Raw genomic sequence first — 26150 nt, forward strand, 5'->3', positions numbered from 1 at the left:
TAAAGGACCGTGGGTTCAGTTCCTCTACAGTGTGGTAGTGTGGCTGAGAGACTTGTATATAGGACCGTGGGTTCAGTTCCTCTACAGTGAGGGTAGTGTGGCTGAGAGACTGGTATATAGGACCGTGGGTTCAGTTCCTCTACAGTGAGGTAGTGTGGCTGAGAGACTGGTATATAGGACCGTGGGTTCAGTTCCTCTACAGTGAGGTAGTGTGGCTGAGAGACTGGTATATAGGACCGTGGGTTCAGTTCCTCTACAGTGAGGTAGTGTGGCTGAGAGACTGGTATATAGGAACGTGGGTTCAGTTCCTCTACAGTGTGGCTGAGAGACTGGTATAAAGGACCGTGGGTTCAGTTCCTCTACAGTGAGGCTGAGAGACTGGTATAAAGGACCTGGTATATAGGAATAAATCAAACTGAATAATTTTTGTTTTGTGTTCTCTGTAGGTTGTGCTGGTTCTCCTCCCCTCTCGGCCGTGACTCTCTCTCCTCCTCCTCCAGACTTGTCCAGATCGCTCCTTCTCTCCTTTACATTCCTGGGTTTGGGACTGCTACTTTCGTCTCTTCGTGTAGCAGTAAGTGTGATGATGATGATGATGATGGTTTCCTCACAATGAAGAGTTAATGCTGGACTCATAAAGCACTTTCAATGGAGATGTTTCATATCGTCCATCTGTGGAGAGAGAGAGGGGGGAGGGAGGGAGGGAGAGGGAGGGAGGGAGGGAGAGAGGGGGGAGGGAGGGAGGGAGAGGGAGGGAGGGAGGGAGGGAGGGAGAGAGGGGGGGGAGGGAGGGAGGGAGGGAGGGAGGGAGGGAGGGAGAGAGGGGGGAGGGAGGGGGAGGAGGGGTTTGGAGGGAGGGAGGGAGGGAGGGAGGGAGGGAGGGAGGGAGGGAGGGAGGGAGGGAGGGAGGGAGGGAGGGAGGGAGGGAGGGAGGGAGGGAGGGAGGGAAAGAGAGAGGGGAGGGAGAGGGAGAGAGGGAGGGAGAGTAAGAGAGGGAGGGAGGGAGGGAGGGAGGGAGGGAGGGAGGGAGGGAGGGAGGGAGGGAGGGAGGGAGGGAGGGAGGGAGGGAGGGAGGGAGGGAGGGAGGGAGGGAGGGAGGGAGGGAGGGAGATGGAGAGGGAGAGAGATGGAGAGGGAGAGAGATGGAGAGGGAGAGAGAGAGAGAGGGGGAGGGAGGAAGGGAGGAAGGGGGAGAGAGAGAGAGAGAGAGAGAGAGAGAGAGAGAGAGAGAGAGGGAGAGAGAGAGAGAGGGAGGGAGGAAGGTGGAGAGAGAGAGTAACCTGTGCTCTGTGTGTGAGAGTCTAACCTGTGCTCTGTGTGTGAGAGATTAACCTGTGCTCTGTGTGTGAGAGAGTAACCTGTGCTCTGTGTGTGAGAGAGTAACCTGTGCTCTGTGTGTGAGAGAGTAACCTGTGCTCTGTGTGTGAGAGAGTAACCTGTGCTCTGTGTGTGAGAGAGTAACCTGTGCTCTGTGTGTGAGAGAGCAACCTGTGCTCTGTGTGTGTGAGAGTGTAACCTGTGCTCTGTGTGTGTGAGAGTAACCTGTGCTCTGTGTGTGAGAGAGTAACCTGTGCTCTGTGTGTGAGAGAGTAACCTGTGCTCTGTGTGTGAGAGAGTAACCTGTGCTCTGTGTGTGAGAGAGTAACCTGTGCTCTGTGTGTGAGAGAGTAACCTGTGCTCTGTGTCCCTACAGATGGCTCAGAGCTGCAGCTCGTTCAAGCCCCTGTTTTCGGCTTCTCAAGACCTCCCACCTACATACTGAGTGAGTGTGTGTGTGTCCGTGAGTCAAATCAAAGTTCATTGGTAGCGTACAAAGTTTAGCAAAATGCATCTGTTTGTAGCTCCAACATTGGAGCAAAATGCATCTGTTTCTAGCTCCTACAGTGGAGCAAAATGCTTCTGTTTCTAGCTCCAACAGTGCAGGAACATGTCTCCGTGAGTCTGTGTGTCCGTGAGTGTGTGTGTCCGCGACTCTGTGTGTCCGTGACTCTGTGTGTCCGTGACTCTGTGTGTCCGTGACTCTGTGTGTCCGTGAGTCTGTGTGCCTGCGTGTGTTACCGTGAGTCTGTGTGTCCGTGAGTCTGTGTGTCCGTGACTCTGTGAGTCTGTGTGTCCGTGAGTCTGTGTGTCCGTGACTCTGCGTGTCCATGAGTCTGTGTGTCCGTGAGTCTGTGTGTCCGTGAGTCTGTGTGTCCGTGACTCTGTGAGTCTGTGTGTCCGTGACTCTGTGTGTTCGTGACTCTGTGTGTCCGTGACTCTGTGTGTCCGTGACTCTGTGTGTCCGTGAGTCTGTGTGTCCGTGACTCTATGTGTCCGTGAGTCTGTGTGTTCGTGACTCTGTGTGTTCGTGACTCTGTGTGTCTGTGACTCTGTGTGTCCGTGAGTCTGTGTGTCTGTGAGTCTGTGTGTCCGTGACTCTGTGTGTCCGTGACTCTGTGAGTCCGTGACTCTGTGACTCTGTGACTCTGTGTGTCCGTGAGTCTGTGTGTCCGTGACTCTGTGTGTCCGTGACTCTATGTGTCCGTGAGTCTGTGTGTTCGTGACTCTGTGTGTTCGTGACTCTGTGTGTCTGTGACTCTGTGTGTCCGTGAGTCTGTGTGTCTGTGAGTCTGTGTGTCCGTGACTCTGTGTGTCCGTGACTCTGTGAGTCCGTGACTCTGTGACTCTGTGACTCTGTGTGTCCGTGAGTCTGTGTGTCCGTGACTCTGTGTGTCCGTGACTCTGTGTGTCCGTGACTCTGTGTGTCCGTGACTCTGTGTGTCCGTGACTCTGTGTGTTCGTGACTCTGTGTGCCTGCGTGTGTTACCTGACGTACTGTGTCCTTGCAGTGTCTTCTCCCTCGCTGTCTCCTAGAACCCTCGACGTCCTACCTCTCTCTCCAGGTGAGTAGTGACCAACATCAACACCTCAATTTGACCAACATTATACTGTGTTGTGACTGATATAATGACTCCCATATGGCACCCTATTCCCTATCTAGTGCACTACTATAGACGAGAGCCCTATTCCCTATCTAGTGTACTACTATAGACCAGAGTCCTATTCCCTATCTAGTGCACTACTATAGACCAGAGCCCTATTCCCTATATAGTGCACTACTTTAGACCAGAGCCCTATTCCCTATATAGTGCACTACTATAGACCAGAGTCCTATTCCATTTCTAGTGCACTACTATAGACCAGAGCCCTATTCCCTATATAGTGCACTACTTTAGACCAGAGTCCTATTCCCTATATAGTGCACTACTATAGACGAGAGCCCTATTCCCTATATAGTGCACTACTATAGACGAGAGCCCTATTCCCTATATAGTGCACTACTATAGACGAGAGCCCTATTCCCTATCTAGTGTACTACTATAGACCAGAGTCCTATTCCCTATCTAGTGCACTACTATAGAGCCCTATTGGGGAATAGGTGTAATGGGTCCTGTGTGTAGCTGGTGTAGAGAGTCAGGCGCACTACTTTAGAGCAAATCAATCACTCACAATACCTGGGGAACAGAGGGTTAATATAGTAATCACTCACAATACCTGGAGAACAGAGGGTTAATATAGTAACCAATCACTCACAATACCTGGGGAACAGAGGGTTAATATAGTAAACACTCACAATACCTGGGGAACAGAGGGTTAATATAGTAACCAATCACTCACAATACCTGGGGAACAGAGGGTTAATATAGTAAACACTCACAATACCTGGGGAACAGAGGGTTAATATAGTAACCAATCACTCACAATACCTGGGGAACAGAGGGTTAATATAGTAATCACTCACAATACCTGGGGAACAGAGGGTTAATATAGTAACCAATCACTCACAATACCTGGGGAACAGAGGGTTAATATAGTAAACACTCACAATACCTGGGGAACAGAGGGTTAATATAGTAACCACTCACAATACCTGGGGAACAGAGGGTTAATATAGTAACCACTCACACTACCTGGGGAACAGAGGGTTAATATAGTAATCACTCACACTACCTGGGGAACAGAGGGTTAATATAGTAAACACTCACAATACCTGGGGAACAGAGGGTTAATATAGTAACCAATCACTCACAATACCTGGGGAACAGAGGGTTAATATAGTAATCACTCACAATACCTGGGGAACAGAGGGTTAATATAGTAACCAATCACTCACAATACCTGGGGAACAGAGGGTTAATATAGTAATCACTCACAATACCTGGGGAACAGAGGGTTAATATAGTAACCAATCACTCACAATACCTGGGGAACAGAGGGTTAATATAGTAATCACTCACAATACCTGGGGAACAGAGGGTTAATATAGTAACCAATCACTCACAATACCTGGAGAACAGAGGGTTAATATAGTAAACACTCACAATACCTGGGGAACAGAGGGTTAATATAGTAACCAATCACTCACAATACCTGGGGAACAGAGGGTTAATATAGTAAACACTCACAATACCTGGGGAACAGAGGGTTAATATAGTAACCAATCACTCACAATACCTGGGGAACAGAGGGTTAATATAGTAACCAATCACTCACAATACCTGGGGAACAGAGGGTTAATATAGTAACCAATCACTCACAATACCTGGGGAACAGAGGGTTAATATAGTAACCAATCACTCACAATACCTGGGGAACAGAGGGTTAATATAGTAACCACTCACAATACCTGGGGAACAGAGGGTTAATATAGTAACCAATCACTCACAATACCTGGGGAACAGAGGGTTAATATAGTAAACAATCACTCACAATACCTGGGGAACAGAGGGTTAATATAGTAATCACTCACAATACCTGGGGAACAGAGGGTTAATATAGTAACCAATCACTCACAATACCTGGGGAACAGAGGGTTAATATAGTAATCACTCACAATACCTGGGGAACAGAGGGTTAATATAGTAACCAATCACTCACAATACCTGGGGAACAGAGGGTTAATATAGTAAACAATCACTCACAATACCTGGGGAACAGAGGGTTAATATAGTAATCACTCACAATACCTGGGGAACAGAGGGTTAATATAGTAAACACTCACAATACCTGGGGAACAGAGGGTTAATATAGTAACCAATCACTCACAATACCTGGGGAACAGAGGGTTAATATAGTAATCACTCACAATACCTGGGGAACAGAGGGTTAATATAGTAACCAATCACTCACAATACCTGGGGAACAGAGGGTTAATATAGTAACCAATCACTCACAATACCTGGGGAACAGAGGGTTAATATAGTAATCACTCACAATACCTGGGGAACAGAGGGTTAATATAGTAATCACTCACAATACCTGGGGAACAGAGGGTTAATATAGTAAACACTCACAATACCTGGGGAACAGAGGGTTAATATAGTAACCAATCACTCACAATACCTGGGGAACAGAGGGTTAATATAGTAATCACTCACAATACCTGGGGAACAGAGGGTTAATATAGTAACCAATCACTCACAATACCTGGGGAACAGAGGGTTAATATAGTAACCAATCACTCACAATACCTGGGGAACAGAGGGTTAATATAGTAATCACTCACAATACCTGGGGAACAGAGGGTTAATATAGTAACCAATCACTCACAATACCTGGGGAACAGAGGGTTAATATAGTAACCAATCACTCACAATACCTGGGGAACAGAGGGTTAATATAGTAATCACTCACAATACCTGGGGAACAGAGGGTTAATATAGTAAACACTCACAATACCTGGGGAACAGAGGGTTAATATAGTAACCAATCACTCACAATACCTGGGGAACAGAGGGTTAATATAGTAACCAATCACTCACAATACCTGGGGAACAGAGGGTTAATATAGTAACCAATCACTCACAATACCTGGGGAACAGAGGGTTAATATAGTAAACACTCACAATACCTGGGGAACAGAGGGTTAATATAGTAACCAATCACTCACAATACCTGGGGAACAGAGGGTTAATATAGTAATCACTCACAATACCTGGGGAACAGAGGGTTAATATAGTAAACACTCACAATACCTGGGGAACAGAGGGTTAATATAGTAAACACTCACAATACCTGGGGAACAGAGGGTTAATATAGTAACCAATCACTCACAATACCTGGGGAACAGAGGGTTAATATAGTAACCAATCACTCACAATACCTGGGGAACAGAGGGTTAATATAGTAATCACTCACACTACATGGGGAACAGAGGGTTAATATAGTAATCACTCACAATACCTGGGGAACAGAGGGTTAATATAGTAACCAATCACTCACAATACCTGGAGAACCCCAATACCCTGGTCTAGAGGAGTGCACTATATATAGGGAATAGGGTTCTATAGGGCTCTGGTCTAAAGTATTGCACTATATATAGGGAATAGGGCTCTGGTCTAGAGTAGTGCACTATATATAGGGAATAGGGTTCTATAGGGCTCTGGTCTACAGTAGTGCACTATATATAGGGAATAGGGATCTATAGGGCTCTGGTCTACAGTAGTGCACTATATATAGGGAATAGGGCTCTGGTCTAGAGTAGTGCACTATATATAGGGAATAGGGCTCTGGTCTACAGTAGTGCACTATATATAGGGAATAGGGCTCTGGTCTAGAGTAGTGCACTATATGTAGGGAATAGGGTTCTATAGGGGTCTGGTCTAAAGTAGTGCACTATATATAGGGAATAGAGTTCAATAGTGCTCTGGTCTAAAGTAGTGCACTATATAGGGAATAGGGTTCTATAGGGCTCTGGTCAAGAGTAGTGCACTATATATAGGGAATAGGGCTCTGGTCTAGAGTAGTGCATTATATGTAGGGAATAGGGTTCTATAGGGGTCTGGTCTAAAGTAGTGCACTATATATAGGGAATAGGGTTCTATAGGGCTCTGGTCTACAGTAGTGCACTATATATAGGGAATAGGGTTCTATAGGGCTCTGGTCTAAAGTAGTGCACTATATAGGGAATAGGGTTCTATAGGGCTCTGGTCAAGAGTAGTGCACTATATATAGGGAATAGGGCTCTGGTCTAGAGTAGTGCACTATATATAGGGAATAGGGTTCTATAGGGCTCTGGTCTAAAGTAGTGCACTATATAAGGAATAGGGTTCTATAGGGCTCTGGTCTAGAGTAGTGCACTATATAGGGAATAGGGTTCTATAGGGCTCTGGTCTAGAGTAGTGCACTATATATAGGGAATAGGGTTCTATAGGGCACTGTTCAAAAGTAGTGCACTATATAGGGAATAGGGTTCTACTCAGAGTCATTGATGAGACAGGGGGATTTACTTCCTGCATGACTGAGAGCAGCTTCCTTCAGAGGGGGAATACCATCCATCCATTCATCCATTCATCCATCCATTCATTCATCCATCCATTCATCCATCCATCCATCTATCCATTCATCCATTCATTCATCCATTCATTCATTCATTCATCCATCCATCCATCCATCCATCCATCCATCCATCCATCCATCCATCCATCCATCCATCCATCCATCCATCCATCCATTCATTCATCCATTCATCCATCCATTCATCCATCCATTCATTCATCCATTCATCCATTCATCCATCCATTCATTCATCCATCCATCCATTCATCCATTCATCCATCCATTCATTCATCCATCCATCCATTCATCCATCCATTCATCCATCCATTCATTCATCCATCCATTCATCCATTCATCCATTCATCCATCCATTCATCCATCCATTTATCCATCCATCCATTCATCCATTCATTCATTCATCCATCCATCCATTCATCCATCCATCCATTCATCCATCCATTCATCCATCCATTCATCCATCCAGTCATTCATCCATCCATTCATCCATCCATTCATCCATCCATTCATCCCATCCATTCATTCATCCATCCATTCATCCATCCAGTCATCACTGACCTCACTGATACTGAGTCAATAAGTCAATCAACATGAGTCAGTTTGAATACTGTGTGTGTGTGTGTGTGTGTGTGTGTGTGTGTGTGTGTGTGTGTGTGTGTGTGTGTGTGTGTGTGTGTGTGTGTGTGTGTGTGTGTGTAGTTGACGGCGCGGTAGCTCCAGATTCGATGTGTTCGTATCCTCCTGGGTCTCTGTCTGACTGTGCCAGCCAAGCCCTGTCTCCCCCCTCTGCCTCCCCCCTCTCCCCCAGGACAGGTGAGTTAGAGTCTGTCCTCTCCCTGTCTCTCTGTCCTCTCCCTGTCTCTCTGTCCTTTCCCTGTCTCTCTGTCCTCTCCCTGTCCCTCTGTCCTCTCCCTGTCTCCCTGTCTCTCTGTCCTCTCCCTGTCTCTCTGTCCTCTCCCTGTCTATCTGTCCTCTCCCTGTCTCTCTGTCCTCTCCCTGTCTCTCTGTCCTCTCCCTGTCTCTCTGTCCTCTCCCTGTCCCTCTGTCCTCTCCCTGTCTCCCTGTCTCTCTGTCCTCTCCCTGTCTCTCTGTCCTCTCCCTGTCTCTCTGTCCTCTCCCTGTCCCTCTGTCCTCTCCCTGTCTCTCTGTCCTCTCCCTGTCCTCTCTTCCTCCTGACCCTGTACCCTATATATGCAAAAACCATCTTAAACAAAGCCAATCACATGAGAATGTTACTGTGTGTGTGTGTGTGTGTGTGTGTGTGTGTGTGTGTGTGTGTGTGTGTGTGTGTGTGTGTGTGTGTGTGTGTGTGTGTGTGTGTGTGTGTGTGTGTTACAGAGGAGTACATTCACCAAGCCAAGGCTCACCTGAGGGGAATGTGCCAGGTAAGACCAAGGGGAACAGATAGTTGGGACATTTTTCAAAAGACAACTCTTCCTGTCTCTCCAACCAATGGCGTTGTCTCAACAGGAGATGGAGGCGGGCCTTAGCCTGGCGTTCCACTATGTTGACGTGCGATTGGTCCAGAGGCAGATCCTGATTGACTCAGGGAAGAGCACCAGCAAGTGCCTGGAGAAAGATTTGGTCGTTATCGGAGACACGGAGAGGAGGCGGGGCTCGTTGGCCAGGAGTCAGGTCAGACCCTGTGACATCATCGTTACGTCGTCACCTACAGAGAAACTATTAGTATTTAGTCTGAAAGCTGTCGTTACTTCGTCATTACATTTCTTTCTTCCTCGATTTATGATTCTGTCTGTCAGGAAAAAAGTGTAATTAAATAATTAATTATAATTATAATTATAAATAATAATAAGTGTAATTAATAATTAATGCATTTATTGTCTGTGTTTGTCGTCAGGTGTTTGAGAGCTCCCCCGGGGCGAAACCCAAACGTTCCATCGTGTTGCTAGGCAACGCCGGCATGGGCAAAAGCACGCTCATCAAGAAGCTCTGCGTTGATTGGTCCGACGGCCTCCTGCCTCAGTTTGACTTTGTGTTCTTACTGGACGGTAAGGCTCTGACCCTCCCCCCTGAGCCGACCCATAGCCTACGGTCCCTCCTCCTACACCTCTCCTGCCCCCACCCACGGGATGTCTTCAATCAGGTCCTCTCTGTCCCGGAGCGTGTGCTGGTGATATTCGATGGCTTCGAGGTGGTGCGTGACTTGGAGGGGCTGCTTCAGTCTCCAGCGGATGACAGTAAAGGGGAGAACTACAGTGTTAGACAGCTGTTCTCAGGTCTGCTCCAGAGGAAGCTCCTACCAGGCTGCTCTCTGCTCCTCTCTGCCCGACCACGAGGCACTGTCAGTGGGCTGCTGAGACGGGCTGACAGCCTTCTGGAACTCTCTGGCTTCTCCCCTCCGGACATCGAGAGATACCTGGGACAATACTTCTCTGGACAGTCCCTAGAGTCCCCAATCTCAGTCCCAGCCTCAGACTCAATCCCAGTCCCAACCTCAGTCCTAGCACCAGTCCCAGACTCAGTCCTAGCCTCAGCCCCAGTCTCAGTCCCAGTCCCAGTCTCAGTCCCAGTCCCAGTCCCAGCCTCAGTCCCAGTCTCAGTCCCAGTCCCAGTCCCAACCTCAGTCCCAGTCCCAACCTCAGCCTCAGTCTCAGCCTCAGCCTCAGTCCCAGTCCCAGTCCCAACCTCAGCCTCAATCCCAGTCCTAGCCCCAGTCCCAGTCCCAGCCTCAGTCCCAGTCCCAGTCCCAGTCCCAGTCCCAGTCCTAGCCCCAGTCCCAGTCCTAGCCCTCACCAGGCTCCACAGCCAGCCGTACCTTCTGTCTGTGTGTTGGAACCCAGCTCTGTGTCACATGGTCTGTCTGCTTCTAGAACACTGGGATGTTTCGGAGCCACTCCCCTCCACGCTGACTGGACTGTGTTACAGGGTGTTGCTACTAAAGATGAGACGACACACCCGGAAACACACACGCTGTCAAACCCTACCCCAAACTCAAACCCAGGCACACACTCACACCCTGAAACACAGTCAAAACCACGTCCTGAAACACACACGCAACTGGACACGAACACACATCCGCACTCGCTCTCACACTCAATCCCAAAATCAATTAGAAGATGAGAAGAGGAGGATAGAGACGAGAGAGGAGGAAGAGAGGGAGGAGAGAGAGAAAGGGAGAGAGGAGAAGAGGGAGGAGGAAGAGAGAGAGAGGGAGGAGGGAGAGGAAGAGAGAGAGGAGAAGAGGGAGGAGGAAGAGAGAGAGAGGGAGGAGGGAGAGAAAGAGAGACAGGAGAAGAGGGAGGAGGAAGTGAGAGAGAGGGAGGAGGAAGAGAGAGAGAGGGAGGAGGGAGAGAAAGAGAGAGAGGAGAAGAGGGAGGAGGAAGAGAGAGAGGGGGAGGAGGGAGAGGAAGAGAGAGAGGAAGAGAACAGGTGTGTTCTGTCAGAGTTGAGCGGTCTGGCTTGGCAGGGGGTTAAAGGTCATTCATCTCTCCTGACCCTGACTCTGGACAATACCGTCTATGTCAAGCTGCGGTTGTTTGGCCTGAGGACTGGACTGGTCCATTCTCACTGGCTGAGGGGGGAGCAGGGCAGAGATGGTGACGGTGGCGGCGTGAGTTCCGACAACATCCTGTCCTGGGCCCACCCTTTCCTGCAAAGCTTCCTGGGTGGGGCCCACCTGTCCGTCTCCAGCTGTGTGTCTGACCGCAATCTGCTGGCCCAGATACTACCACAGGTAGAATGACTGTTTTCTATTGAAACTCTGTCTGTCCATATGTCCCTCTGTAGACTATGACCTGAACCAGCACCTCCTTCTAGCTCGGACTTTGCTGATTATTGAGGGAAATGGTTCCTTTCTATGTCTGTGATATGTGGTTGTCCCTCACAGCTTCCTGAAGATGAATGTACTGACAGGAAGCGGCTCTGGATAAGAGTGTCTGCCAAATGACTAACGTGTAAATGTACTCCTGTTCTGCTCTACTCTGCTCTACTCTGTTCTACTCTACCCTGTTCTGCTCTACTCTGTTCTACTCTACTCTGTTCTGCTCTGTTCTACTCTACTCTGTTCTGCTCTACTCTGTTCTGCTCTACTCTATTCTACTCTACTTTGTTCTACTATATTCTACTCTACTCTATTCTACTCTACTCTGTTCTACTCTACTTTGTTCTACTCTATTCTACTCTACTCTAATCTGTTCTACTCTACTCTGTTCTACTCTACTCTGTTCTACTCTACTTTGTTCTACTCTATTCTACTCTACTTTGTTCTACTCTATTCTACTCTACTTTGTTCTACTATATTCTACTCTACTCTATTCTACTCTACTCTGTTCTACTCTACTATGTTCTACTCTATTCTACTCTATTCTGTTCTACTCTACTCTGTTCTATTCTACTCTATTCTACTCTACTCTGTTCTACTCTATTCTACTCTACTCTGTTCTACTCTACTCTGTTCTACTCTGTTCTACTCTACTCTGTTCTATTCTACTCTGTTCTACTCTATTCTACTCTACTCTGTTCTACTCTACTCTGTTCTACTCTGTTCTACTCTACTCTATTCTACTCTACTCTGTTCTACTCTACTATGTTCTACTCTATTCTACTCTACTCTGTTCTACTCTACTCTGTTCTATTCTACTCTATTCTACTCTAATCTGTTCTACTCTATTCTACCCTGTTCCATTCTACTCTGTTTTACTCTACTCTTTTCTACTCTACTCTGTTCTACTCTACTCTGTTCTACTCTACTCTACTCTGTTCTACTCTACTCTGTTCTACTCTACTCTACTCTATTCTACTCTACTCTGTTCTACTCTATTCTACTCTACTCTACTCTACTCTACTCTGCAGCCCAGGGGAAGGCGACGGCCTCAGGGAGAGTGTCTGGACCTTGCTCAGAGATTCGCTGTCGGGCTGCTTTTCCGGAACAATGCGGAACTCCGGGATCTGGCCACCCTGGATACCGGCGCCATGAAAGTGGTGGCGGCCAAGCGAGCCGCTGTGATATCACACCTGGAGAACCTTCACCATGGCGACCTGAGCCCCGCTCGGCTCCTGGAAGCGTGTCACTGCGTTTACGAGACAGGCGACATCCGCTTGGTCAGGCACCTGGTACGGAACCTTCCCGAGGTTCTGTCGTTCCAAGGGGTTCCGCTGTGCCCCGCCGACGCCTTCGTAGTGTGGAACCTTTTGGACCAGTGTAGAACGCTGAGGAGGAGGTTCTGTCTGGGGCTGGAGGACACAGGACTGAGGATGACAGGATTAAAACTACTGACGGGTCTCAACAACATACACTCATACAGGTACTGGTACTGTTACACTGATAGACCTGCTACAGATCTCTTACAGTGTATATCTAGAACAGTATAGATCTGTTACAGTGTAGATCTAGAACAGTACAGATCTGTTACAGTATAGATCTAGAACAGTACAGATATGTTACATTATATATCTAGAACAGTATAGATCTGTTACAGTATAGATCTGTTACAGTATCTATCTAGAACAGTATAGATCTGTTACAGTATAGATCTAGAACAGTATAGATCTGTTACAGTATATATCTAGAACAGTATAGATCTGTTACAGTATATATCTAGAACAGTATAGATCTGTTACAGTATAGATCTGTTACAGTGTAGATATAGAACAGTATAGATCTGTTACATTATATCTAGAACAGTATAGATCTGTTACAGTATAGATCTAGAACAGTATAGATCTGTTACAGTATATATCTAGAACAGTATAGATCTGTTACAGTATAGATCTGTTACAGTATATATCTAGAACAGTATAGATCTGTTATAGTATATATCTAGAACAGTATAGATCTGTTATAGTATATCTCTAGAACAGTATAGATCTGTTACAGTATGTATCTAGAACAGTATAGATCTGTTACAGTATAGATCTGTTACAGTATAGATCTGTTACATTATATATCTAGAACAGTATAGATCTGTTACGGTATAGATCTGTTACAGTATAGATCTAGAACAGTATAGATATGTTACAGTATAGATCTGTTACAGTATAGATTTAAAACAGTATAGATCTAAAACAATATAGATCTAGAACAGTATATATCTAGAACAGTATAGATCTATTACAGTATATATCTAGAACAATATATATCTGTTACAGTATATATCTGTTACAGTATAGATCTAGAACAGTATAGATCTGTTACAGTATAGATCTAGAACAGTATATATCTAGAACAGTATAGATCTGTTACAGTATAGATCTAGAACCGTATAGATCTGTTACAGTATAGATCTAGAACAGTATAGATCTAGAACAGTATAGATATGTTACAGTATATATCTAGAACAGTATAGATCTAGAACAGTATAGATCTAGAACAGTATAGATCTGTTACAGTATAGATCTAGAACAGTATAGATCTAGAACAGTATAGATATGTTACAGTATATATCTAGAACAGTATAGATCTAGAACAGTATAGATATGTTACAGTATATATCTAGAACAGCATAGATCTAGAACAGTATAGATCTAGAACAGTATAGATCTATTACAGTATATATCTAGAACAATATATATCTGTTACAGTATATATCTGTTACAGTATAGATTTAAAACAGTATAGATCTAAAACAATATAGATCTAGAACAGTATATATCTAGAACAGTATAGATCTATTACAGTATATATCTAGAACAATATATATCTGTTACAGTATATATCTGTTACAGTATAGATCTAGAACAGTATAGATCTGTTACAGTATAGATCTAGAACAGTATATATCTAGAACAGTATAGATCTGTTACAGTATAGATCTAGAACCGTATAGATCTGTTACAGTATAGATCTAGAACAGTATAGATCTAGAACAGTATAGATATGTTACAGTATATATCTAGAACAGTATAGATCTAGAACAGTATAGATCTAGAACAGTATAGATATGTTACAGTATATATCTAGAACAGTATAGATCTGTTACAGTATATATCTAGAACAGTATAGATCTAGAACAGTATAGATCTAGAACAGTATATATCTGTTACAGTATAAATCAAAATCAAATCAAATCAAATTTTATTTGTCACATACACATGGTTAGCAGATGTTAATGGTCACATGGTTAGCAGATGGTAATGGTCACATGGTTAGCAGATGTTAATGGCCACAGTCACATGGTTAGCAGATGTTAATGCGAGTGTAGCGAAATGCTTGTGCTTCTAGTTCCGACAATGCAGTAATAACCAACAAGTAATCTAACTAACAATTCCAAAACTACTGTCTTATACACAGTGTAAGGGGATAAAGAATATGTACATAAGGATATATGAATGAGTGATGGTACAGAGCAGCATAGGCAAGATACAGTAGATGGTATCGAGTACAGTATATACATATGAGATGAGTATGTAAACAAAGTGGCATAGTTAAAGTGGCTAGTGATACATGTATTACATAAAGATGTAGTAGATGATATAGAGTACAGTAAAACTTGCTACCCTCTCCACTACTGTTCCATCGATGTGGATAGGGGGGTGTTCCCTCTGTTTCCTGAAGGATATATCTGTTACAGTATAGATCTAGAACAGTATATATCTGTTACAGTATAGATCTAGAACAGTATAGATCTGTTACAGTATAGTTCTGTTACAGTATATATCTAGAACAGTATAGATCTAGAACAGTATAGATCTAGAACAGTATAGATCTAGAACAGTATAGATCTGTTACAGTATAGATCTAGAACAGTATAGATCTAGAACAGTATATATCTGTTACAGTATATATCTAGAACAGTATATATCTGTTACAGTATAGATCTAGAACAGTATAGATCTAGAACAGTATAGATCTAGAACAGTATAGATCTGTTACAGTGTAGATCTGTTACAGTATAGATCTAGAACAGTATATATCTGTTACAGTATAGATCTAGAACAGTATATATCTGTTACAGTATAGATCTAGAACAGTATAGATCTAGAACAGTATAGATCTAGAACAGTATATATCTAGAACAGTATAGATCTGTTACAGTATAGATCTAGAACAGTATAGATCTAGAACAGTATATATCTGTTACAGTATAGATCTAGAACAGTATAGATCTGTTACAGTATAGATCTAGAACAGTATAGATCTAGAACAGTATAGATATGTTACAGTATAGATCTAGAACAGTATAGATCTAGAACAGTATAGATCTGTTACAGTATAGATCTAGAACAGTATAGATCTAGAACAGTATAGATCTGTTACAGTATAGATCTAGAACAGTATAGATCTAGAACAGTATATATCTGTTACAGTATAGATCTAGAACAGTATAGATCTAGAACAGTATATATCTGTTACAGTATAGATCTAGAACAGTATAGATCTAGAACAGTATAGATCTGTTACAGTATAGATCTAGAACAGTATAGATCTAGAACAGTATAGATCTAGAACAGTATAGATCTAGAACAGTATAGATCTGTTACAGTATAGATCTAGAACAGTATAGATCTAGAACAGTATAGATCTAGAACAGTATAGATCTAGAACAGTATAGATCTGTTACAGTATAGATCTAGAACAGTATAGATCTAGAACAGTATAGATCTGTTACAGTATAGATCTAGAACAGTATAGATCTAGAACAGTATAGATCTGTTACAGTATAGATCTAGAACAGTATAGATCTAGAACAGTATAGATCTAGAACAGTATAGATCTAGAACAGTATAGATCTGATGTTCTCACTCTACTGTATGTAGAACTTTGTCATGCACATTTAGTTTTCTGATCCGTGTGTTTTGAACATGACTCTAGCGTGTGTGTGTGTGTCCGTCCCAGGGCGTGTATCGCTGACACCATCACTCTGTGGGAGGAGCTAGAGCAGAGTGGGGAGGAGGAGCTTCTGAAAGCGGTTGTGTCCAAGTTGACCCTTAACCCTTTCAGAGCCACACAGGTGTCCCACGTCCAACACCTGTCCACACTGGTCCACCTACACACAAGCAGGAGACTGTCTGAGAGGTACGCCAATACAACACACACACACACACACACACACACACACACACACACACACACACACACACACACACACACACACACACACACACACACACAGAGACACAGACACACACACACACACACACACACACACACACACACACACACACACACACACACAGAGACACAGACACACACACACACACACACACACACACACAGACACAGACACAGACACACACACACACACACACACACACACACACACACACACACACACACACACTAACACACACACACACTAACACACACACACACACACACACACACACACACACACACACACACACACACACACACACACACACACACACACACACACACACACACACTCACACTCATACCATCTGCAACACAATACAGTAGACAGTAACCTGCCCAGCTCTTGTTACAGCCATCTACAATACATACATACACACCCATATATATATATACATACATACATACTGGTATGTTCAAAGCCGTTGTGATGTGTCCGTCATCATTTCAGCCAATCAGATGGTGTCCTGGGGGAGGGTCTTCCTGCAGTCAGAGATCTTCACAAGCTGGAGTTTGAGTGAGTGTCATTATTCAACCACTATCGCTAGGTAATAAGTCAAGAGTTACCACTATCGCTAGGTAATAAGTCAAGAGTTACCACTATCGCTAGGTAATAAGTCAAGAGTTACCACTATCACTAGGTAATAAGTCAAGAGTTACCACTATCACAAGGTAATAAGTCAAGAGTTACCACTATCACTAGGTAATAAGTCAAGAGTTACCACTATCACTAGGTAATAAGTCAAGCGTTACCACTATCACCAGGTAATAAGTCAAGAGTTACCACTATCACTAGGTAATAAGTCAAGAGTTACCACTATCACCAGGTAATAAGTCAAGAGTTACCACTATCACTAGGTAATAAGTCAAGAGTTACCACTATCACTAGGTAATAAGTCAAGAGTTACCACTATCACTAGGTAATAAGTCAAGAGTTACCACTATCACAAGGTAATAAGTCAAGAGTTACCACTATCACTAGGTAATAAGTCAAGAGTTACCACTATCACTGGGTAATAAGTCAAGCGTTACCACTATCACCAGGTAATAAGTCAAGAGTTACCACTATCACTAGGTAATAAGTCAAGAGTTACCACTATCACCAGGTAATAAGTCAAGCGTTACCACTATCACTAGGTAATAAGTCAAGAGTTACCACTATCACTAGGTAATAAGTCAAGAGTTACCACTATCACTAGGTAATAAGTCAAGAGTTACCACTATCACTAGGTAATAAGTCAAGAGTTACCACTATCACTAGGTAATAAGTCAAGAGTTACCACTATCACTAGGTAATAAGTCAAGAGTTACCACTATCACTAGGTAATAAGTCAAGAGTTACCACTATCACTAGGTAATAAGTCAAGGGTTACCACTATCACTAGGTAATAAGTCAAGAGTTACCACTATCACTAGGTAATAAGTCAAGAGTTACCACTATCACTAGGTAATAAGTCAAGAGTTACCACTATCACTAGGTAATAAGTCAAGAGTTACCACTATCACTAGGTAATAAGTCCAGAGTTACCACTATCACTAGGTAATAAGTCAAGAGTTACCACTATCACTAGGTAATAAGTCAAGTCAATACACTTTCATTTGACCAGGTAATAATCAAATCAAATCAAATCAAATTTATTTATATAGCCCTTCGTACATCAGCTGATATCTCAAAGTGCTGTACAGAAACCCAGCCTAAAACCCCAAACAGCAAGCAATGCAGGTGGAGAAGCACGGTGGCTAGGAAAAACTCCCTAGAAAGGCCAATACCTAGGAAGAAACCTAGAGAGGAACCAGGCTATGTGGGGTGGCCAGTCCTCTTCTGGCTGTGCCGGGTGGAGATTATAACAGAACATGGTCAAGATGTTCAATGTTCATAAATGACCAGCATGGTCGAATAATAATAAGGCAGAACAGTTGAAACTAGAGCAGCAGCACAGTCAGGTGGAAGTTGAAACTGGAGCAGCAGCATGGCCAGGTAGACTGGGGACAGCAAGGAGTCATCATGTCAGGTAGTCCTGGGGCATGGTCCTAGGGCTCAGGTCAGTTGAAACTGGAACAGCAGCATGGCCAGGTGGACTGGGGACAGCAAGGAGTCATCATGTCAGGTAGTCCTGGGGCATGGTCCTAGGGCTCAGGTCCTCCGAGAGAGAGAAAGAAAGAGAGAAGGAGAGAATTAGAGAACGCACACTTAGATTCACACAGGACACCGAATATCAAATCAAATCAAATTTATTTATATAGCCCTTCGTACATCAGCTGATATCTCAAAGTGCTGTACAGAAACCCAGCCTAAAACCCCAAACAGCAAGCAATGCAGGTGTAGAAGCACGGTGGCTAGGAAAAACTCCCTAGAAAGGCCAATACCTAGGAAGGCCAATACCTAGGAAGAAACCTAGAGAGGAACCAGGCTATGTGGGGTGGCCAGTCCTCTTCTGGCTATTTTACTAGGTAAAATAGGACAGGAGAAGTACTCCAGATATAACAAACTGACCCCAGCCCCCCGACACATAAACTACTGCAGCATAAATACTGGAGGCTGAGACAGGAGGGGTCAGGAGACACTGTGGCCCCATCCGAGGACACCCCCGGACAGGGCCCAACAGGAAGGATATAACCCCACCCACTTTGCCAAAGCACAGCCCCCACACCACTAGAGGGATATCTTCAACCACCAACTTACCATCCTGAGACAAGGCTGAGTATAGCCCACAAAGATCTCCGCCACGGCAATAAGCCAATACACTTTCATTTGACCAGGTAATAAGTCAATACACTTTGATTTGACTAGGTAATAAGTCAATACACTTTCATTTGACCAGGTAATAAGTCAATACACTTTGATTTGACTAGGTAATAAGTCAATACACTTTGATTTGACCAGGTAATAAGTCAATACACTTTGATTTGACTAGGTAATAGGTCAATACACTTTGATTTGACTAGGTAATAAGTCAAGAGTTACCACTATCACTAGGTAATAAGTCAAGAGTTACCACTCTGACCAGGTAATAAGTCAATACACTTTGATTTGACTAGGTAATAAGTCAATACACTTTGATTTGACTAGGTAATAAGTCAAGAGTTACCACTATCACTAGGTAATAAGTCAAGAGTTACCACTCTGACTAGGTAATAAGTCAATACACTTTGATTTGACTAGGTAATAAGTCAATACACTTTGATTTGACTAGGTAATAAGTCAATACACTTTGATTTGACCAGGTAATAAGTCAATACACTTTGATTTGACTAGGTAATAAGTCAAGAGTTACCACTCTGACTAGATAATAAGTCAAGAGTTACCACTCTGACTAGATAATAAGTCAAGAGTTACCACTCTGACTAGGTAATAAGTCGATAGTTACCACTCTGACTAGGTAATAAGTCAAGAGTTACCACTCTGACTAGGTAATAAGTCAAGAGTTACCACTCGGACTAGGTAATAAGTCAAGAGTTACCACTCTGACTAGGTAATAAGTCAAGAGTTACCACTCTGACTAGGTAATAAGTCAAGCGTTACCACTCTGACTAGGTAATAAGTCAAGAGTTACCACTGGTTTGACTAGGTAATAAGTCAAGAGTTACCACTCTGACTAGGTAATAAGTCAAGAGTTACCACTCTGACTAGGTAATAAGTCAAGAGTTACCACTGGTTTGACTAGGTAATAAGTCAAGAGTTACCACTCTGACTAGGTAATAAGTCAAGAGTTACCACTCTGACTAGGTAATAAGTCAAGAGTTACCACTGGTTTGACTAGGTAATAAGTCAAGAGTTACCACTCTGACTAGGTAATAAGTCAAGAGTTACCACTCTGGCTAGGTAATAAGTCAAGAGTTACCACTGGTTTGACTAGGTAATAAGTCAAGAGTTACCACTGGTTTGACTAGGTAATAAGTCAAGAGTTACCACTCTGACTAGGTAATAAGTCAAGAGTTACCACTCTGACTAGGTAATAAGCCAAGAGTTACCACTGGTTTGACTAGGTAATAAGTCAAGAGTTACCACTGGTTTAACTAGGTAATAAGTCAAGAGTTACCACTGGTTTGACTAGGTAATAAGTCAAGAGTTACCACTCTGACTAGGTAATAAGCCAAGAGTTACCACTGGTTTGACTAGGTAATAAGTCAAGAGTTAACACTGGTTTGACTAGGTAATAAGTCAAGAGTTACCACTGGTTTGACTAGGTAATAAGTCAAGAGTTACCACTGGTTTGACTAGGTAATAAGTCAATACACTTTGATTTGACTAGGTAATAAGTCAATACACTCTGATTTGACTAGGTAATAAGTCAATACACTTTGATTTGACCAGGTAATAAGTCAATACACTTTGATTTGACTAGGTAATAAGTCAAGAGTTGCCACTATCACTAGGTAATAAGTCAAGAGTTACCACTCTGACTAGGTAATAAGTCAATACACTTTGATTTGACTAGGTAATAAGTCAATACACTTTGATTTGACTAGGTAATAAGTCAATACACTTTGATTTGACCAGGTAATAAGTCAATACACTTTAATTTGACTAGGTAATAAGTCAAGAGTTACCACTATCACTAGGTAATAAGTCAAGAGTTACCACTCTGACTAGGTAATAAGTCAATACACTTTGATTTGACCAGGTAATAAGTCAAGAGTTACCACTCTGACTAGGTAATAAGTCGAGAGTTACCACTCTGACTAGGTAATAAGTCAAGAGTTACCACTCTGACTAGGTAATAAGTCAAGAGTTACCACTCTGACTAGGTAATAAGTCAAGAGTTACCACTCTGACTAGGTAATAAGTCAAGAGTTACCACTCTGACTAGGTAATAAGTCAAGAGTTACCACTCTGACTAGGCAATAAGTCAAGAGTTACCACTGGTTTGACTAGGTAATAAGTCAAGAGTTACCACTCTGACTAGGTAATAAGTCAAGAGTTACCACTCTGACTAGGTAATAAGTCAAGAGTTACCACTGGTTTGACTAGGTAATAAGTCAAGAGTTACCACTGGTTTGACTAGGTAATAAGTCAATACACTTTGATTTGACTAGGTAATAAGTCAATACACTTTGATTTGACCAGGTAATAAGTCAATACACTTTGATTTGACTAGGTAATAAGTCAAGAGTTACCACTATCACTAGGTAATAAGTCAAGAGTTACCACTCTGACTAGGTAATAAGTCAATACACTTTGATTTGACCAGGTAATAAGTCAAGAGTTACCACTCTGACTAGATAATAAGTCAAGAGTTACCACTCTGACTAGGTAATAAGTCGAGAGTTACCACTCTGACTAGGTAATAAGTCAAGAGTTACCACTCTGACTAGGTAATAAGTCAAGAGTTACCACTCTGACTAGGTAATAAGTCAAGAGTTACCACTCTGACTAGGTAATAAGTCAAGAGTTAACACTCTGACTAGGTAATAAGTCAAGAGTTACCACTCTGACTAGGTAATAAGTCAAGAGTTACCACTGGTTTGACTAGGTAATAAGTCAAGAGTTACCACTCTGACTAGGTAATAAGTCAAGAGTTACCACTCTGACTAGGTAATAAGTCAAGAGTTACCACTGGTTTGACTAGGTAATAAGTCAAGAGTTACCACTCTGACTAGGTAAGAAGTCAAGAGTTACCACTCTGACTAGGTAATAAGTCAAGAGTTACCACTGGTTTGACTAGGTAATAAGTCAAGAGTTACCACTCTGACTAGGTAATAAGTCAAGAGTTACCACTCTGACTAGGTAATAAGTCAAGAGTTACCACTGGTTTGACTAGGTAATAAGTCAAGAGTTACCACTGGTTTAACTAGGTAATTAGCCAAGAGTTACCACTCTGACTAGGTAATAAGCCAAGAGTTACCACTGGTTTGACTAGGTAATAAGTCAAGAGTTACCACTGGTTTGACTAGGTAATAAGTCAAGAGTTACCACTGGTTTGACTAGGTAATAAGTCAAGAGTTACCACTCTGACTAGGTAATAAGCCAAGAGTTACCACTGGTTTGACTATGTAATAAGTCAAGAGTTACCACTCGTTTGACTAGGTAATAAGTCAAGAGTTACCACTCTGACTAGGTAATAAGCCAAGAGTTACCACTCTGAATAGGTAATAAGTCAAGAGTTACCACTCTGACTAGGTAATAAGTCAAGAGTTACCACTCTGACTAGGTAATAAGTCAAGAGTTACCACTGGTTTGACTAGGTAATAAGTCAAGAGTTACCACTCTGACTAGGTAATAAGTCAAGAGTTACCACTCTGACTAGGTAATAAGTCAAGAGTTACCACTGGTTTGACTAGGTAATAAGTCAAGAGTTACCACTGGTTTGACTAGTTAATAAGTCAAGAGTTACCACTCAGACTAGGTAATAAGTCAAGAGTTACCACTCTGACTAGGTAATAAGCCAAGAGTTACCACTGGTTTGACTAGGTAATAAGTCAAGAGTTACCACTGGTTTAACTAGGTAATAAGTCAAGAGTTACCACTGGTTTGACTAGGTAATAAGTCAAGAGTTACCACTCTGACTAGGTAATAAGCCAAGAGTTACCACTGGTTTGACTAGGTAATAAGTCAAGAGTTACCACTGGTTTGACTAGGTAATAAGTCAAGAGTTACCACTGGTTTGACTAGGTAATAAGTCAATACACTTTGATTTGACTAGGTAATAAGTCAATACACTTTGATTTGACTAGGTAATAAGTCAATACACTTTGATTTGACCAGGTAATAAGTCAATACACTTTGATTTGACTAGGTAATAAGTCAAGAGTTGCCACTATCACTAGGTAATAAGTCAAGAGTTACCACTCTGACTAGGTAATAAGTCAATACACTTTGATTTGACTAGGTAATAAGTCAATACACTTTGATTTGACTAGGTAATAAGTCAATACACTTTGATTTGACCAGGTAATAAGTCAATACACTTTGATTTGACTAGGTAATAAGTCAAGAGTTACCACGATCACCAGGTAATAAGTCGAGAGTTACCACTCTGACTAGGTAATAAGTCAATACACTTTGATTTGACCAGGTAATAAGTCAAGAGTTACCACTCTGACTAGATAATAAGTCAAGAGTTACCACTCTGACTAGGTAATAAGTCGAGAGTTACCACTCTGACTAGGTAATAAGTCAAGAGTTACCACTCTGACTAGGTAATAAGTCAAGAGTTACCACTCTGACTAGGTAATAAGTCAAGAGTTACCACTCTGACTAGGTAATAAGTCAAGAGTTACCACTCTGACTAGGTAATAAGTCAAGAGTTACCACTCTGACTAGGTAATAAGTCAAGAGTTACCACTGGTTTGACTAGGTAATAAGTCAAGAGTTACCACTCTGACAAGGTAATAAGTCAAGAGTTACCACTGGTTTGACTATGTAATAAGTCAAGAGTTACCACTCTGACTAGGTAATAAGTCAAGAGTTACCACTCTGACTAGGTAATAAGTCAAGAGTTACCACTGGTTTGACTAGGTAATAAGTCAAGAGTTACCACTCTGACTAGGTAATAAGTCAAGAGTTACCACTGGTTTGACTAGGTAATAAGTAAAGAGTTACCACTGGTTTGACTAGGTAATAAGTCAAGAGTTACCACTCTGACTAGGTAATAAGCCAAGAGTTACCACTGGTTTGACTAGGTAATAAGTCAAGAGTTACCACTGGTTTGACTAGGTAATAAGTCAAGAGTTACCACTGGTTTGACTAGGTAATAAGTCAAGAGTTACCACTCTGACTAGGTAATAAGCCAAGAGTTACCACTGGTTTGACTAGGTAATAAGTCAAGAGTTACCACTGGTTTGACTAGGTAATAAGTCAAGAGTTACCACTCTGACTAGGTAATAAGTCAAGAGTTACCACTCTGACTAGGTAATAAGTCAAGAGTTACCACTCTGACTAGGCAATAAGTCAAGAGTTACCACTGGTTTGACTAGGTAATAAGTCAAGAGTTACCACTCTGACTAGGTAATAAGTCAAGAGTTACCACTCTGACTAGGTAATAAGTCAAGAGTTACCACTGGTTTGACTAGGTAATAAGTCAAGAGTTACCACTGGTTTGACTAGGTAATAAGTCAATACACTTTGATTTGACTAGGTAATAAGTCAATACACTTTGATTTGACCAGGTAATAAGTCAATACACTTTGATTTGACTAGGTAATAAGTCAAGAGTTACCACTATCACTAGGTAATAAGTCAAGAGTTACCACTCTGACTAGGTAATAAGTCAATACACTTTGATTTGACCAGGTAATAAGTCAAGAGTTACCACTCTGACTAGATAATAAGTCAAGAGTTACCACTCTGACTAGGTAATAAGTCGAGAGTTACCACTCTGACTAGGTAATAAGTCAAGAGTTACCACTCTGACTAGGTAATAAGTCAAGAGTTACCACTCTGACTAGGTAATAAGTCAAGAGTTACCACTCTGACTAGGTAATAAGTCAAGAGTTAACACTCTGACTAGGTAATAAGTCAAGAGTTACCACTCTGACTAGGTAATAAGTCAAGAGTTACCACTGGTTTGACTAGGTAATAAGTCAAGAGTTACCACTCTGACTAGGTAATAAGTCAAGAGTTACCACTCTGACTAGGTAATAAGTCAAGAGTTACCACTGGTTTGACTAGGTAATAAGTCAAGAGTTACCACTCTGACTAGGTAAGAAGTCAAGAGTTACCACTCTGACTAGGTAATAAGTCAAGAGTTACCACTGGTTTGACTAGGTAATAAGTCAAGAGTTACCACTCTGACTAGGTAATAAGTCAAGAGTTACCACTCTGACTAGGTAATAAGTCAAGAGTTACCACTGGTTTGACTAGGTAATAAGTCAAGAGTTACCACTGGTTTAACTAGGTAATTAGCCAAGAGTTACCACTCTGACTAGGTAATAAGCCAAGAGTTACCACTGGTTTGACTAGGTAATAAGTCAAGAGTTACCACTGGTTTGACTAGGTAATAAGTCAAGAGTTACCACTGGTTTGACTAGGTAATAAGTCAAGAGTTACCACTCTGACTAGGTAATAAGCCAAGAGTTACCACTGGTTTGACTAGGTAATAAGTCAAGAGTTACCACTCGTTTGACTAGGTAATAAGTCAAGAGTTACCACTCTGACTAGGTAATAAGCCAAGAGTTACCACTCTGAATAGGTAATAAGTCAAGAGTTACCACTCTGACTAGGTAATAAGTCAAGAGTTACCACTCTGACTAGGTAATAAGTCAAGAGTTACCACTGGTTTGACTAGGTAATAAGTCAAGAGTTACCACTCTGACTAGGTAATAAGTCAAGAGTTACCACTCTGACTAGGTAATAAGTCAAGAGTTACCACTGGTTTGACTAGGTAATAAGTCAAGAGTTACCACTGGTTTGACTAGTTAATAAGTCAAGAGTTACCACTCAGACTAGGTAATAAGTCAAGAGTTACCACTCTGACTAGGTAATAAGCCAAGAGTTACCACTGGTTTGACTAGGTAATAAGTCAAGAGTTACCACTGGTTTAACTAGGTAATAAGTCAAGAGTTACCACTGGTTTGACTAGGTAATAAGTCAAGAGTTACCACTCTGACTAGGTAATAAGCCAAGAGTTACCACTGGTTTGACTAGGTAATAAGTCAAGAGTTACCACTGGTTTGACTAGGTAATAAGTCAAGAGTTACCACTGGTTTGACTAGGTAATAAGTCAATACACTTTGATTTGACTAGGTAATAAGTCAATACACTTTGATTTGACTAGGTAATAAGTCAATACACTTTGATTTGACCAGGTAATAAGTCAATACA

General features: G+C 42.3%; 1 protein-coding gene across 1 annotated transcript in view; it reads left to right on the forward strand.

Annotated features, from left to right (window-relative positions):
* Positions 1–502: 502 nt before the first annotated feature.
* LOC116359883 (MHC class II transactivator-like) overlaps positions 503–26150 on the forward strand; it is a 32177-nt gene continuing 6529 nt past the window's right edge. Inside the window, exons 1-11 of the mRNA XM_031813762.1 lie at positions 503–574; positions 1694–1762; positions 2829–2882; positions 8035–8148; positions 8674–8720; positions 8806–8970; positions 9194–10507; positions 10625–11029; positions 12148–12599; positions 16130–16309; positions 16839–16864. Coding sequence (XP_031669622.1) covers position 1762; positions 2829–2882; positions 8035–8148; positions 8674–8720; positions 8806–8970; positions 9194–10507; positions 10625–11029; positions 12148–12599; positions 16130–16309; positions 16839–16864 — 2758 coding nt within the window. The 5' untranslated portion in view covers positions 503–574; positions 1694–1761. The remainder of the gene's footprint in view (positions 575–1693; positions 1763–2828; positions 2883–8034; positions 8149–8673; positions 8721–8805; positions 8971–9193; positions 10508–10624; positions 11030–12147; positions 12600–16129; positions 16310–16838; positions 16865–26150) is intronic.

Source organism: Oncorhynchus kisutch, unplaced genomic scaffold, assembly GCF_002021735.2.
Source record: "Oncorhynchus kisutch isolate 150728-3 unplaced genomic scaffold, Okis_V2 Okis06b-Okis10b_hom, whole genome shotgun sequence".
In the NCBI taxonomy this organism is placed as follows: domain Eukaryota; kingdom Metazoa; phylum Chordata; class Actinopteri; order Salmoniformes; family Salmonidae; genus Oncorhynchus; species Oncorhynchus kisutch.